The sequence below is a fragment of the Tenebrio molitor genome, chromosome 2 (assembly GCF_963966145.1).
Source record: "Tenebrio molitor chromosome 2, icTenMoli1.1, whole genome shotgun sequence".
NCBI lineage: Eukaryota > Metazoa > Arthropoda > Insecta > Coleoptera > Tenebrionidae > Tenebrio > Tenebrio molitor.
This window is the reverse complement of record NC_091047.1, coordinates 27,654,856-27,669,345: the sequence shown is the minus strand read 5'-3', so window position 1 is coordinate 27,669,345 and position 14,490 is coordinate 27,654,856. Positions and strand designations below refer to the sequence as shown.

Genomic DNA, 14,490 nt, shown 5'->3' with positions numbered 1-14,490 from the left:
GCCGAATTCAAATTGTTTGTGTATACTTACTTTACGTAGAAAATCAAATTTGAAAGTGTGATATACCACTACCATTTACAAAGAAGAGAATTTAGTTACCAAATAAAAGTTGTCGAGTTGATCTTCTGAACCAGACGTTCCGTTTTAAAACTGTTTTATCTTATTTTATTTGAAATATTTTTTCAAGAATCTGAACCACGTGCAACTTATAATATAAAGGTTATGTCTTTCAAAATCTTTAGACATCTCTGGTTTCAGAGTTGTTGCAAACACCATTCCTTCCCTTATCGTATACCTAAATACGATTGGTACTTTATTATTACTGCTGGCTTTAACTATTTTTAGAGATTCTTCAGTTATAAAATAAATATGGATATGAATTTTCTAAAACTGGACCAAATGGCAGTTTTCCAACAGAATCATTCAAAGCATCTTAAAAACAATTCACATAAATAAAATATTGCTTGTACGTGTAATCATTAATAGTTATTTAATAAACTAGTTGTTAATGAAGGCGATTAATAATCGAAACTGTTTAAAGCACGAACGAGTGTAGCGAGTGAGTGCCTTTAATAGTTGAAATTATTAATCGCCCATTAACAAACGAGTTGATTACAAATTTTTTTCGTTGACCACAAACTTTTTTTTTGTGACAAAATTTCAAATTAAAGCCAAATCAAAACCAATTTCATCTTTTTCGATAAAGATCAGACCTTATAAAATACCTTCATCCTTTTTTTTACCTTCCTCAGGGTAGGTTATTTTTAAATTTTTCAACACTTTCTATTCACTTTTCCACAAAGAGTGTCAGAAGACATATAGTTTTTAATTTACGTTTCAGCGTAATCCCACGAATTTGCCAGTCTTCTGTGGAGCGTCAGTCCTGCCATTCCCTGTATGATCGTACATAGATAAGCAGTTTAGAATTAAATTGGAATTGAGGCAGTATCAGTACTTATAGTATTTAACACATTTAACAGTAAATTTTAACCAATATAAAATAGTTTTGTAATCTTTGTCTGATAATTTTGAGCCGTATCAATATATAAACTCGGTTTTGCAATGAGTACCTTACTCAGTTACTGATTAACCTTCAGTTAGTTTGAGAGCGTGTAAATTGTAGTGTGTTATTTATAAAATAACGTATCATCATGACTGAACCAATTGTCAGCGTGGAGCACGGAAAGTTGCAAGGAAAAATATCCACCAATCTACGTAATGAAAATATTTACTGTTTCCAGGGCATTCCATATGCCAAACCCCCAATCGGCGAACTCAGATTCAAGGTAAAATAATTCTTGTACTCGTTATAAATTACCTATGTGTAAAAATGCAGGATGCGCAACCACTTGAACCGTGGGTAGGTGTTCGGGATGCAACAAAAGATGGAAACCAATGTTATGCCAGGGATTTGCTTTCATTTTCAAGAACTGCACAAGGTTCAGAAGACTGCTTATTTCTCAATGTTTACACACAACAACTTCCATCGAACACAAGCAAAACTTTAAAACCAGTGATGTTTTGGATTCACGGCGGAAAGTATAAAACTGGATCCAACACATCGAAGCGTTATGGTCCAGAGTTTCTGCTTACTGAAGACATTGTCTTGGTTACAATAAACTATCGATTAGGAATTTTTGGTTTTCTTAATTTTGAAGACGCCTCTTTGGGAGTTCCTGCCAACACTGGATTAAAAGATATGGTGATGGCTTTAAAATGGGTTCAGAAAAATATAAGCAAATTCTCTGGCGATCCCAATAATGTTACAATTTTTGGTCAGAGTGCTGGAGCAACTTCTGTACACTATTTGGTTTTATCACCTTTGACAGCAGGTAATACTGAATAATAATACTGAAATAATATAAAATATTAATGAATAGCTTAATTTGTTTTAACACGGATTACATGTTTAAAAGTTTCTGCCATTTAAAAGAATGTAAAATTGGTTGTTTAAAATAATAATATAGCTACTGCACCTCATTTTAGGATTATTTCACAAGGCTATAATTCAGAGTGCGACTGCAATAAATTCATTTTCACAACAACGAAGTGACATGATAGTCCATTTGGCTCCCTTTCTGGATTTAAAAACACCAAATGAAAAAGAGATTTTGCAACGATTGAAGGCATTACCCACTGAGAAACTTTTTGAAATATACGAGAAAGTGGAAGATGTAAGTTTATAGATTTTGACCATTTTAAAATTAATTTAGTAATTACATGTACGAGTTGCAATATTTTATTTACATGAATTATTTTTTAAGACGTGTGACGCATTAAATGATGCCGGTGGAAGACTGTCATTCGGTCCAGTTGTAGAAAAACAATCTCCAGGAGCATTTATAACTGAAGAACCACTAAAAATAATTAAAGCCGGCCGTTATAATAAAGTACCAATCGTGTTTGGGTATACGACAAGGGAAGGAATGATGTTTGCACCAATGATGAAACCTGAGATGCCTAAAGATTTTGAAAGTCTTATACCTTGCATGTTAGAACTTGAACGTGGTTCTGATTCTTCAAAAAATATTGCAAATAAGATAAAACAGTTTTATTACGGAAAGCCTGGTTCAGAAGATCAACTGGACAACTTTTATTTAGTAAGTAAAGTATATTCTTCCTAAATGGTAGTGGTATGTCACACTTTCATATTTGATTTTCTGCATAAGTCGGTGTACACAAACAATTCGAATTCGGCGATTTAACCAAGTACTTATAATGTAATCTCTTACTTTATTTATTACTTTTTAGATTCACACCGACAACGTTTTTGTGAGAGACATCATCTTCGCAGCACAACTGCATTCTGCAACATCTGACCAACCAACATTTTTATTCCGAATGTCCGTGGAATCGAAATTAAATTTGTATAAAAACTTTTTCAAAATTCAAGGCCCAGGTAAAAATTAATCTAGTGTCATATTAAAAAATAAGAATTTAACAAACTGTTGTTTAAAGGTGTGTCCCATATAGATGATACTGGTTACTTATTCAAATCAATGTGGACTCCTGAAATACAACCAGGAAGTTTGGAAGAATTATCAATTAATCGATTCGTCAAGTACTGGACAAATTTTGCTAAATTCGGAAATCCAAATTTAAAAGATAAAGTAGATGGTCCAGAATGGAAACCTGTAAAACGAAATGACATCAATTTCATAGATATTGGTGACCAAATAACAACAGGTGTTGATCCGGAATCTGAAAGAATGCAATTTTGGAGAGACATTTTTAGCATGAAACCAGAATATACTTTTTAACAATATTTAATAACTACTAGTTCTGTTGCGATAGTGTTGTGTTACTATTAAAAAGTCATTAATAAAATAAAAATTAAAGTAAACTAAAACTAACTAACTAAATAAAACAGTAATTCTAAACAATAACAAATTAGCAGCTTTCCAAATACAATTATCCCTCTTCTCCACTCAACCTTCTTCATCCATTCGATCCCTCTTCCGTCCTCATTCAAAATTTCTTCTCTACTCTCATCTCTCTCTCTCTCTCGATTCTACGCATTCATTCAACAAATGCTCTATTGTCTCCTTTTTTTCTCCACACATCCTGCACACTCTAGTCCTATCCTCATTCCAATATTTATTCTCTCTCTCCTCATTTCCACACCTAAATCTTGCTATTCTCTTCCTAAGTACTTTGGCAGTTCTTCCGTTATTATTTTTTCATACTTCCCATTGTACCTAGACTCCCTAATTCTCGTTCTTCTTTCCTGCACTTGCACATCTCTATCTCTCTGCACCAATTCGTCTGTCATTACTCTGCCTCTCTCTCGCATTCTTTCTATCTCCGCGCCTGCATACCCGTTTCTTTCGAAATATGCCTCCCTTCTTTCCATACCCCCTTTCCTATTTCTTTCCTTTTTTCTTTCAGACACTCTTGCAAAATTCTACACTCTCCTCACTCTATCACTCTCTCCTTAAATCTTATTGCTCTCTTTCCTGCTTCTATTCTTATTACATCCCTTTTTGTTTCCTCCATCACTATATAGCCCGGTGTCTCTCTATCTACTCCTAGCACCCATTTCAAATGTTTTCCTTGCACCCTTTCCAACCCTTCTTGCTCTCTCCATCCCCATATTTCCGCTCCATACATCATCACGCTTTTCACCAGACTATCAAACATCATTACTCTCTTTCTAAAGTCGTGTCCAAATTTTCTCTCTCCTATCCCCCATACCGCTTAAAGTATTTTAAAACGGTTTCTCTAAATGGAGACAGTGCCAGAGTGTAGCGTGTTTTTCACAGGTGATTCTTATTATTGTGCATCGATTTATTTTACGAGTTAAGAAAACAGCACCTTTCAGAATTATTTAATTATGAAAGTATGCTAATTGATCAGGATTACACACATAAACTACATTATATTAAAAATTCAGCGATTTTCACTAAAGATCATTTTTCATTTAATGTGTGCGGTATTTGAGATAAAGTATCCACAAATTATACCGAGTGACTATAAATGATTGAAGGAAAATAGTGGATTGGCAACATTGATGGAGTTGGTAGTCCAAATCTTCTCGTGCATCATCTGACAATCGCTTCTATTTAGGTTAGGTTAAGTCACGAAGTACTTTGGCGTTGAAAAAAAGATTACAAAACAATCAACAAACTTTACTAGATATTACAAAATACAGCTAAAGAAGATGTTCAAAGTGTTGACCACCTTGCTGTAAGCAAAGTTGAACTCTGTTTGATAAATTAGTGAAAACATTAATTAACATTTCTGGCCCCACATTTCCTATTGCTTCTTCAATCGCATGCTGCAATTCTTCCAAATTGTTAATAGGATTGCGAAACACAACATTCTTTAGATATGGAAACAAAAAGAAGTCCAGTGGGGTCATGTCAGGTGACCTACTTGGCCACAAACCTGAGCTAATTAAACGTCCTGGGAAAAACTCTTCTAAATAATTTATTGTGGCCCGTGCAGTATGTGCAGTGGCAGAGTCTTGCTGATAATAGCCGTTTGTTAGTTCGATGTCGTCAAGTTGATTTAAAAATGGGTCTACAAGAAGCCTTCGGTATCTTTCCGCATTAATTGTTTCGTGAAAAAATATCGGCCCAATAATTCGCCTTCGCGACATTGCAACCCATACGCCGATTTTAAGTGGGTGCAGTGGCACTTGAATTATATTATGTGGATTGTGATCAGACCATGTTCTGTAATTTTGTGAGTTTATGAACCCAGACAAATGGAACCATCCTTCATCAGAAAAGAAAGTGATATCTTGCTGGTCAACATTATGAAGCAAATTGTTGTTATACCAATTACAAAACTGGATTCTTTGGAGGTAATCAGGAGGGTGAAGTTGTTGGACCATTGTAAATTTGTATGGGCGTAAATGCAAGGATTTTTTCAGGATCTTTCTAGAGGATTCATAACAAAGTCCTGAAAAGAAGGAAAATGTAGGAAATGTTAAGAGAACAGGTCATTTGTCAATGGGAACCTATTTGTTGGGATAAACGACGTATCGAAATGTGAGGATGTTCCTCAACAATTACTTCAACATTTTGCACAACATCAAGTGTAGCAACAGTGGGACGACCAGTAGATTTGACTTTTCCCACATTACCAGTACTTACAAAGCGTTCAACTATTCGCCCACAGTGTTGTGCAAAATTAGGATATTCGATTTGTTCTTCAGGATAGGTTTCAACAAATTGTTCATAAGCTGACTGCTGTGAATACAGCCAATGGCCATTTTCATTTTGCAATCCACTGCGAAAATAGGCCATTACAATAAATGTGTTGTGCTCTATTGTAAAAACCATTTTTTAAATAAAGTTCGAAACTGTCGATTTAGATCTTTTTGACGTTTGTTTCAATTTTGAAAGTTGCGTGTGTCATACCAACGATGTTGCCAACTAAAGATTTCAAATGTGTCGCCAACATAACAAAATAATTTTCAATCATTTATAGTCACTCGGTATTTCTAACGTTAATAAGTAAAGTCCATTCACGTTGGATTTTCCTAGTCAAGGTCAAATAATTCAATATTATGGCGGTGTGATTTTTACTTCAAAAATGCTTTAGCTGTGTATGTCACCAATACGGGCTGATAAAGTAACCAAGTCATTCGTAGACTGTAGAGGTTATGTTATTCGCTGTCAGCAAAGAAACAGTCATTTTTCAAATATTGTTTTTAGAGGATAACAGTAGGTAATAATACATCCATTTTGTTATCATTTGCACTAAAAATAGTGTCAGTTCTTAATCGGTATGATAGGATTAGGAACATACAATAGGTACCTAACTCCTACCTACTGGTGTTGTATTTTTCTGCTTGCGCTGTTGATTAAGTGAAAAAACCCTTAATGACTACAGTGATGACTGATGAGGAACCAGAATAAGTTATAGAAAATGAACCCAATAGAAAATTGTGTGAAGTTTCTTTCATTGGAAGCGAAGTAAGGAATGCATCTAAATGATGGAACAAATTTGGCAATAAAATTTCAGTTATTCAGAGACACTTATACGTTTTGATTGTGGTTGTGACGTTTCAAGAATGTATTGTTACAATTGCATAGCACAAAAGAAAGGTGTATTTTGATTTTTAATGATTTTTTTCTAATTTAAGTTTTTTCGATGTACACATTACCTTTAAAATAACGTTGTATTGTTAAAACTGCTCAATAAAGGTCGTAAATAGATTATAATCATGTTAATACATACAATACATTAAATATTAAAGGATTCTGACTAATTAATTTTCGAACTGAAGCTATTTTTTCTTGAGTCCGTATTAGCTTGCGGGTTTCGTCACATTACGTCAGTTGTGGAAGGTTAACGCAATTTTAAAATTAACCTTTTTTCTTTTCGCCATGGTAAAATCACCCAGGAATAGAATTTTATTAAAAAATCTGTGACTTTATTTCACACGTCAAACTAACATTCAAAATTAAAGACGTCAAATCGATCTCAATCGCTCTATCACGAATAAAACACGATAATGTAAAAATTACTAGGAAAGGAGGCGCAGGCTTGCAACGTGACAACAATTTGACAGGGAAAATCCAACGTGAATGGACTTTAAATACCGAGTGACTATAAATGATTGAAAGAAAATAGTGGATTGGCAACACTGATGCAGTTGGTAGTGCAAGTCTTGTCGTGCATTATCTGTCAGTCATTTCTATTTAGGTTAGGTTAAGTCACGAAGTACATTGTCGATTTAGATTTTTTTGACGTTTGTTTCAATTTTAAAAATTACGTGTGTCATGCCAACGATGTCGCCAACTAAAGATTTCAAATGTGTTACCAACATAACAAAATAATTTTCAATCATTTATAGTCACTCGGTATATAATAATCAGCAAACGGATATAAGTGAACTGTTTTATTCAGATTATGACTAAAGAACTAATTGACGTCTGCGGTATGTGCTGGTGTGAGTTGTCTTTGCGTTTGCACTCCTACAATTTTTTCTTGATTGTTGAAAAACTGTAAACACTACTAATGTCACTTTCACGTAATTCATTTTCAACCTGTTGTCGGAAATATCAAACGCTTTTTAGAAATATTCTTATTTACTTGACTTAAGAAATCTGCTTTTCTACTGAGAACGTATTTATTTTCTAATATTGGTATTTGAAAGATATTTACAAAATGATTTCATATCTAAAATCAATTAATATTGTGTTGTTTACAGCGAATTATGACTATTTTATTTTCACCACTTTTAACTTTATTGGCAATTTACAGATAACAAGGTACAAGATTACAAAAAATAGAAAAACTTTCGATTTCTTTCCATTATGGTTACTTTAATAGGTACAGTTCGAGACACGGAATTTCGGGCATCACTGTAAATTATTGTTTTTTCTTATTATTGTTGGATATCTCCGTTGGCTCAACGTTTACTACACTGTTCAAACTGTTGTGTCCAAAAGCTAATCAGTTAGCAAAACCAAAACAAATACAATTACGGCCACGGAATTTTGACCGTCAATGTGTTGTAAAGCGACCCTTACGTATCGTAACCTCACTTTCTGCTATTACAAGACTTGTCATTTTGATGCTAACTATTGCTGACTGACTTGCGAGAAAACACGCTTCCTCATTTCGTGCAATCTTGGAACAGGGATATTATCTGCACTTGATTGAAATAGGGTATTGGTAGCATGTTCGCAACTATTCGAATGAAGTATGACGTTGACAAATTTTTGGATGTCAATTCCAAAAGTCATCATAATGACAATAAATCATGGACTATATCCATTTTTTTGAATTGACATGAAAGTGACGGACAAAATTCGGTGGCCGCAATTGTACTTACTTACTAACATTTTATTCTTATATTCCATTAAAAGTTTTTTACGACTATACGACTACACAAAACATATACCTAATCTTAATGAGTGTAATGACTTAATGTGGGGATAATAAAGACAAATACATTATGTAGTTTCAACAAAAATTTCGCCGATCTAATAATAGTAGGTATATTATGATACGAGTCTTATAAGAAGCATTTTGTAGCACGCACGGGTTTAGGGCACGACGAGCTAGCGAGCTTACGAGCTTACGAGTTGCACAAGATAGTCTATTGTCAATTTAAAATATTTATTATTAAAATTGTTTTCATTTAATATCTAGCATATGATTACCTTCTTTTTGCTCCATCCGTATCATTATATGTCACAGCAACGGGCGCAGCAATTGCCGCTGTGCTTACATAAGTTACCTACAGAGTTGAAGTAATTGAGAAAAAAGATACTGGAAATTTCAAGCAAATTTTCAATGCTGTAATGCTGTAAACAAAAAACCTTCTCCTGGAAAAAAATTGTATTTAATTTCTATTCATCGTCACCAACTACTAATTTTTTTGACATGCATTTCGAGAACACCTATAGATAAGTAGTTTAGAATTAAAGTGAAATTGAGGCAGTTCTGAAACTTTAGTATTTTTATTAATCAGCACAAAACTCTACTAAATTCTCCAAGAATTTAGTTTAAATAATAATTGAATAATAATTTTTCCGAAATATCGGTAACACATTTAACAATACATTTTAACCAATATAAGTAGTTTTGTAATATTTGTTCCATAATATATAAACACGTTTTTGTAATCAGTACCTAATCACTAGGGTTCGGCGGAAAATATATTCAGTTACCGATTAACCTTCCGCTAGTTTGAGAGCGTGTAAATTGTAGTGTGTTATTTATAAAATAAAGTATCATCATGACTGAACTAATTGTCAGCGTGGAGCACGGAAAGTTGCAAGGAAAAATATCCACAAATATACGCAATGAGAACTTCTTGAGTTTCCTGGGCATTCCATATGCCAAACCCCCAATCGGCGAACTCAGATTCAAGGTAAAATCATTCTTGTAGTCGTCATAAATTACCTATGTGAAAAAATGCAGGATGCGCAACCACTTGAACCGTGGGTGGGTGTTCGGGATGCAACAAAAGATGGAAACCAATGTTATGCCAGGGATTTATTTTTAAAAACTGTACAAGGGTCAGAAGACTGTTTATTTCTCAATGTTTATACACAACAACTTCCATCGAACACAAGTAAAACCTTAAAACCAGTGATGTTTTGGATTCATGGCGGAGGGTTTGTAGTGACCCAGTTTAAAATTTAAATTTAAATTTCCGGTACCGCCACAACAGCGCGCCAAATGTGAAGGTACTAGCGGCTAGACTAGGAACTGCGAGCGGAAATATAGCGGGGGGTTGAAGCTCTCTCGCGCGGATGGTTGAAGGGGGGTAGTTCACTTTTGTTTAGTTTTTCGAAACGAACACACCTTGCGAAGAGCGATCCAAGTTTCTCAAATTTGTAAGTTAAATCCGAACCAATTACACTACCGTCCCGAGTAGATATTTTGTGTCCCCGTGAAGAATCCGGCAGTTTCTTTTTTTTATCCACACGGGTAATTGTTTATCTCACGTTCGTTGTCCGTTGTTTTTGTTTTTGGGACCAGGACCACGTGGTAAGGGTATGTTGTAGATTTCATTTTGGTTGCATGCTGTTTCTTTAAGAAGCGCCCATTTGTTAATTTTAAGCGTTATCCCTAAGTTTCTCCCGGGAGGTTCATTTTTGACAATCTGTTAATTTCGGAAATTAGTAGCCGTCGTCCGGACTGCGTGCGTCCATTTTGTTTTTCTTTCACTAACATTGTTTAACGGCACTCGACCCGATATATTTTTGTTAGTATTGCCAGCGAGTATTGTATTCCTGTTTAAAGCGTTTTTTTTTATTTTATCGTTATTTAACTTCACGCTTTGTTCTCTTTTATTTCCTCATTGTTTAATGTTGCGTTTTGTTTTGCTTATGTTATCCTTGTTTAATGTTGCGTTTGTTTTGCTTATTTTATCATTGTTTGATGTTGCGCTTTGTTTTGATGGATTTTCTCATCGTTTAATGTTACGCTTTGTTCGATAGAATTAAACTCGTTTTTTTTCCTTCGTGTTGTTGCTAGATTTCGGAAAAGTTAAAGTAAAATGTTGTAAGTGCGGCCCTGTGGGAGCTAGGTGACAATCAGGAAGTCGTGGGGTAGTTTAGTAAATTTCTGTGGAAGCTACGGTTACTTAAAACCGTTAGCGGGGGCGGACCTAGGTCTTCGCTTATGCGGCGGCGGGATGCTTTCGTGAAGCTTCCGTCGAGGTTATAGAGATTTCGGGGGATTGTCGGGAAACGGTTGGTTGGGGACGGTGGAGCTAAATATTCGCTTATGCTGTTTAGTGATGCTAATCGTACGACCCCGAGGCGCTCTGTCACTCTTGCTTGGTCGGCGAAATAGTCTGACATTCATTAATACCCCGAATATCTATAAACGTCGCTTGATTTCAAGATGATTCAGATTATTCTTCTGAGTCCCCTCGCGGCCGAAAGTTTGTTACCTCCAGCTCTAAGCTCCCGAAGGCGTACCTTGACCGCGTAGTTCCGAGTTAAACATTGTTTTTGTCATTAATCGAATAGTAAAACATGAGTAATACCTGGGATACGGTTTTTTGAAGAGGGTTTTTCATCCGTCCCTGTCTGTAATAACTGCCTTATAATTTGTTTACTTGTCTTGCAAGCTTTAAACTGTCATTTTGTCTGTCATGTGCCCGTTTTTCTGTTATTTTAAATATTGTTGCATTCATCTTGTCGTTTATCTTTGTGATGTACTCAACTAGTTAATTTCTGGTACTTCGTTAACCTTAATTTCTGTCTTTTGTATGCGTTTCAATTTCTTTTTCATCAAAGTTATTACAGGCATTTTTAATAAAAGGTATTTTGCGTCCCTCACATGTGTGTTTTATTTGCGGCACTCTTCCAACTGGAACCCTCACCGTTTGCATTCCGAACCTTTTCCGCCAAAAGAAAATCACAACGTAGGGCTCCTCCGATTCGATGACGATCACGACCACATTTGTTACCGTTTTGCGCAGGTTCAAATATTTGGCGGAAAAAGTAATGTATTCAAATCATTACAGGTTTAAAACTGGATCCAACACATCGAAGCGTTATGGTCCAGAATTTCTGCTTACTGAAGACATTGTCTTGGTCACAATAAACTATCGAGTAGGAATTTTTGGTTTTCTTAATTTTGAAGACGCTTCTTTGGGAGTTCCTGCCAACACTGGATTAAAAGATATGGTGATGGTTTTAAAATGGGTTCAGAAAAATATAAGCACATTCTCTGGTGATCCCAATAATGTTACAATTTTTGGTGAGAGTGCTGGAGCAACCTCTGTACACTATGTATTTGGTTTTATCACCTTTGACAGCAGGTATTTATATTACACAATAGTAAAAATATCATAGTTTAATAACTGTAAATATTCTTACAATGATTTATTTTACTATTTTTCTCAAATTTCAAAGTTTGCACAATAATTAAATGCTTAATGTTTCAAAAATTAATTACCATAAGATAAAATCTGCTCAATACAATTAAGTCACTTACTTTATAACTGGTTAAACTATTAAGATAATATGGGAAAAAATTTAATTGAATTACTTAAGTAGTAAAATTAAATCTTGTTTAAAATTTAAAGAAAATGGTAGAAAATTATAGCAAGGAGTCCAATATTGTTTTGTATGTTTAGACGATTTCAACATTGTGGTCTCGTTGAAATCCAGTCAATAATATTGAAATATTATAAAATATTAATGAATAATAGTTATTTACATGATTAGTGGTATAAAAGCAATATTACAGGACTCGAGTATGAAGATTGCAGATGACGAGGGCGTATTTGTAATCATACAAGTTTCCTGTAATATGCTTTAGCCCACGTGTTATGTACAATAATATTTTACCTAAGAACGCCCCAAATTTAAAAAAAGGTAAATCTTTTTTATTTACGCCAGTGGGATAAATGAGTTTCATTACCGCACTCAGTGGGATAAGAACTTACTTATCCCATTGAGTGCGCGTAACGAAGTTCTTATCCCACTCATTTTGAGTGGGATTAGTGTCATTTATCCTATGGGAATAGATATATTTTTTTTAAACACTTTATTACATTGTTTGTTTAAAAGTTTCTGCCATTTAAATGAGTGTAAAATTGATTGTTTAAAATAATAATATAGCCACTGGACTTCATTTTAGGATTATTTCATAAGGCTATAATTCAGAGTGCGACTGCAATAAATTCATTTTCACAACAACGAAGCGACACGATAGTCCACTTGGCTTCCCATCTGGATTTGAAAACACCAAATGAAAAAGTGATTTTACAACGCTTGAAGGCATTACCCACTGAGAAACTTTTTGAAATATTCGAGAAAGTGACAAATGTATGTTTATACATTTTAAAATTAATTTAGTAATTGCACGTACGAATTGCAACACCAATGGTGTTTGGGTATACGTCAAGGGAAGGAATGATGTTTGCAACAGTGATGAAACCTGAGATGCCTAAAGATTTTGAAAGTCTTATACCCCACATGTTAAAAGTTGAACGTGGTTCTGATTCTTCAAAAAATATTGCAAATAAGATAAAACAGTTTTATTACGGAAAACCTGGTTCAGAAGATCAACTGGACACCTTTTATTTGGTAAGTAAATTTTATTCTTTCTAAATGGTAGCGGCATATCACGCTTTAAAATTTGATTTTCTACGTAAAGTTAGTGTACACAAACAATTCGAATTCGGCGATTTAACCAAGTACTTATGACTTAATCTCTTACTTTGCTTCTTAATTTTTAGATTCACACCGACAACGTCAGCGTGAGAGATGTCATCTTCGCAGTACAGTACCACTCTGCAACATCTGACCAACCAACATTTTTATACCGAATGTCCGTGGAATCGAAGTTGAATTTGTTTAAAAACTTTTTCAAAATTCAAGGCCCAGGTAAAAATTAATATAGTGTCATATTAAAAAAATTGAATTTAACAAATTGTTGTTTAAAGGTGCGTCCCATATAGATGATGTTGGTTACTTATTCAAATCAACATGGACTCCTGAAATACAACCAGGAAGTTTGGAAGAATTATCAATTAATCGATTGGTCAAGTACTGGACAAATTTTGCTAAATTTGGAAATCCAAATCTAAAAGATAAATCAGATGGTCCAGAATGGAAACCTGTAAAAGGAAATGAAATCAATTTCATAGATATTGGTGACCAAATAACAGCAGGTGTAGATCCGAAATCCCAAAGAATGAAATTTTGGAGAGACATTTTTAGCATCAAACCAGAATATACTTTTTAACAATATTTAATACTATGTATCGGGCGTTCAAATGAAATCCTGAGCTGAGTAGGCGTTGGAAAAATTAAACCGTTTAGAACAGTGTAAAGTTTGAATTTCCCGGCGTTTGACACGAATGACATTTGTTTATGTTTAATCGAGACATAATTGATCATGTTTGTTTTCAGCAAAGGGTGCCCTTAGATATTTGCTTCGAGAATAGGAATCGTTACTTATTCTATTTTTGATGTAAAACATTGCAAAGAAAGAAAAAAAGGAAACATTTTTTGGCTCTAAATTTTAGGTTAGCTGTCAGCATGCTCCAATTAATCTACGCTTTAAAAAAGCACAACAATTGACGGTTTCCAACGCCTTCCCAGCCCAGGATTTCATTTGAACGCGCGATAGTTCTGTTGCTATAGTGTTGTATTACTGTGATAGTCATTAATATAATAAAAATTAAAGTATTTAAACAGGCGCTGAACAGTCGATTGTGAGCGCACCACTCGTGTAAGACGTAAGATTTAAACAGCTGATCCGTACTTGTACTGTAACTTTTCGACTTCCTAGACTTTTCCTCGATGATTTTTTTTTCCTCCCTCATTTGGTGTATTGTTGGTTGCCGCATTCCCTCGGATGTTATTTTTGCGGAAAAATACGAAACAAAAATAATGAGAAAGAAATATTTATGGATCCTACGTTGTGTTTTATTTTTCATTTTGTTTAATTAGGTTCTAACGAGAGGCCGTACCTTCGGAAGGTTTTTCCAAATAGAATTAAAACGATTGAACACACTTCACTTAAATTTTATTTAACAAATAATCGAGTGTG

General features: G+C 34.4%; 1 protein-coding gene and 1 pseudogene across 1 annotated transcript; both read left to right on the top strand.

Moving 5' to 3' along the window:
• Positions 1–1,061: 1,061 nt before the first annotated feature.
• LOC138123220 (juvenile hormone esterase-like) lies at positions 1,062–3,353 on the top strand. The gene is made up of 6 exons (XM_069037817.1): positions 1,062–1,286; positions 1,337–1,832; positions 1,987–2,174; positions 2,265–2,600; positions 2,752–2,899; positions 2,959–3,353. Exons 1-6 carry the CDS (start codon positions 1,152–1,154, stop codon positions 3,258–3,260), a joined length of 1,605 nt encoding a protein of 534 aa, XP_068893918.1. The 5' UTR covers positions 1,062–1,151; the 3' UTR covers positions 3,261–3,353.
• A 5,768-nt stretch (positions 3,354–9,121) lies between these two features.
• Positions 9,122–14,231, top strand: LOC138123222 (esterase FE4-like; annotated as a pseudogene).
• The last annotated feature ends 259 nt before the right edge of the window (positions 14,232–14,490 follow it).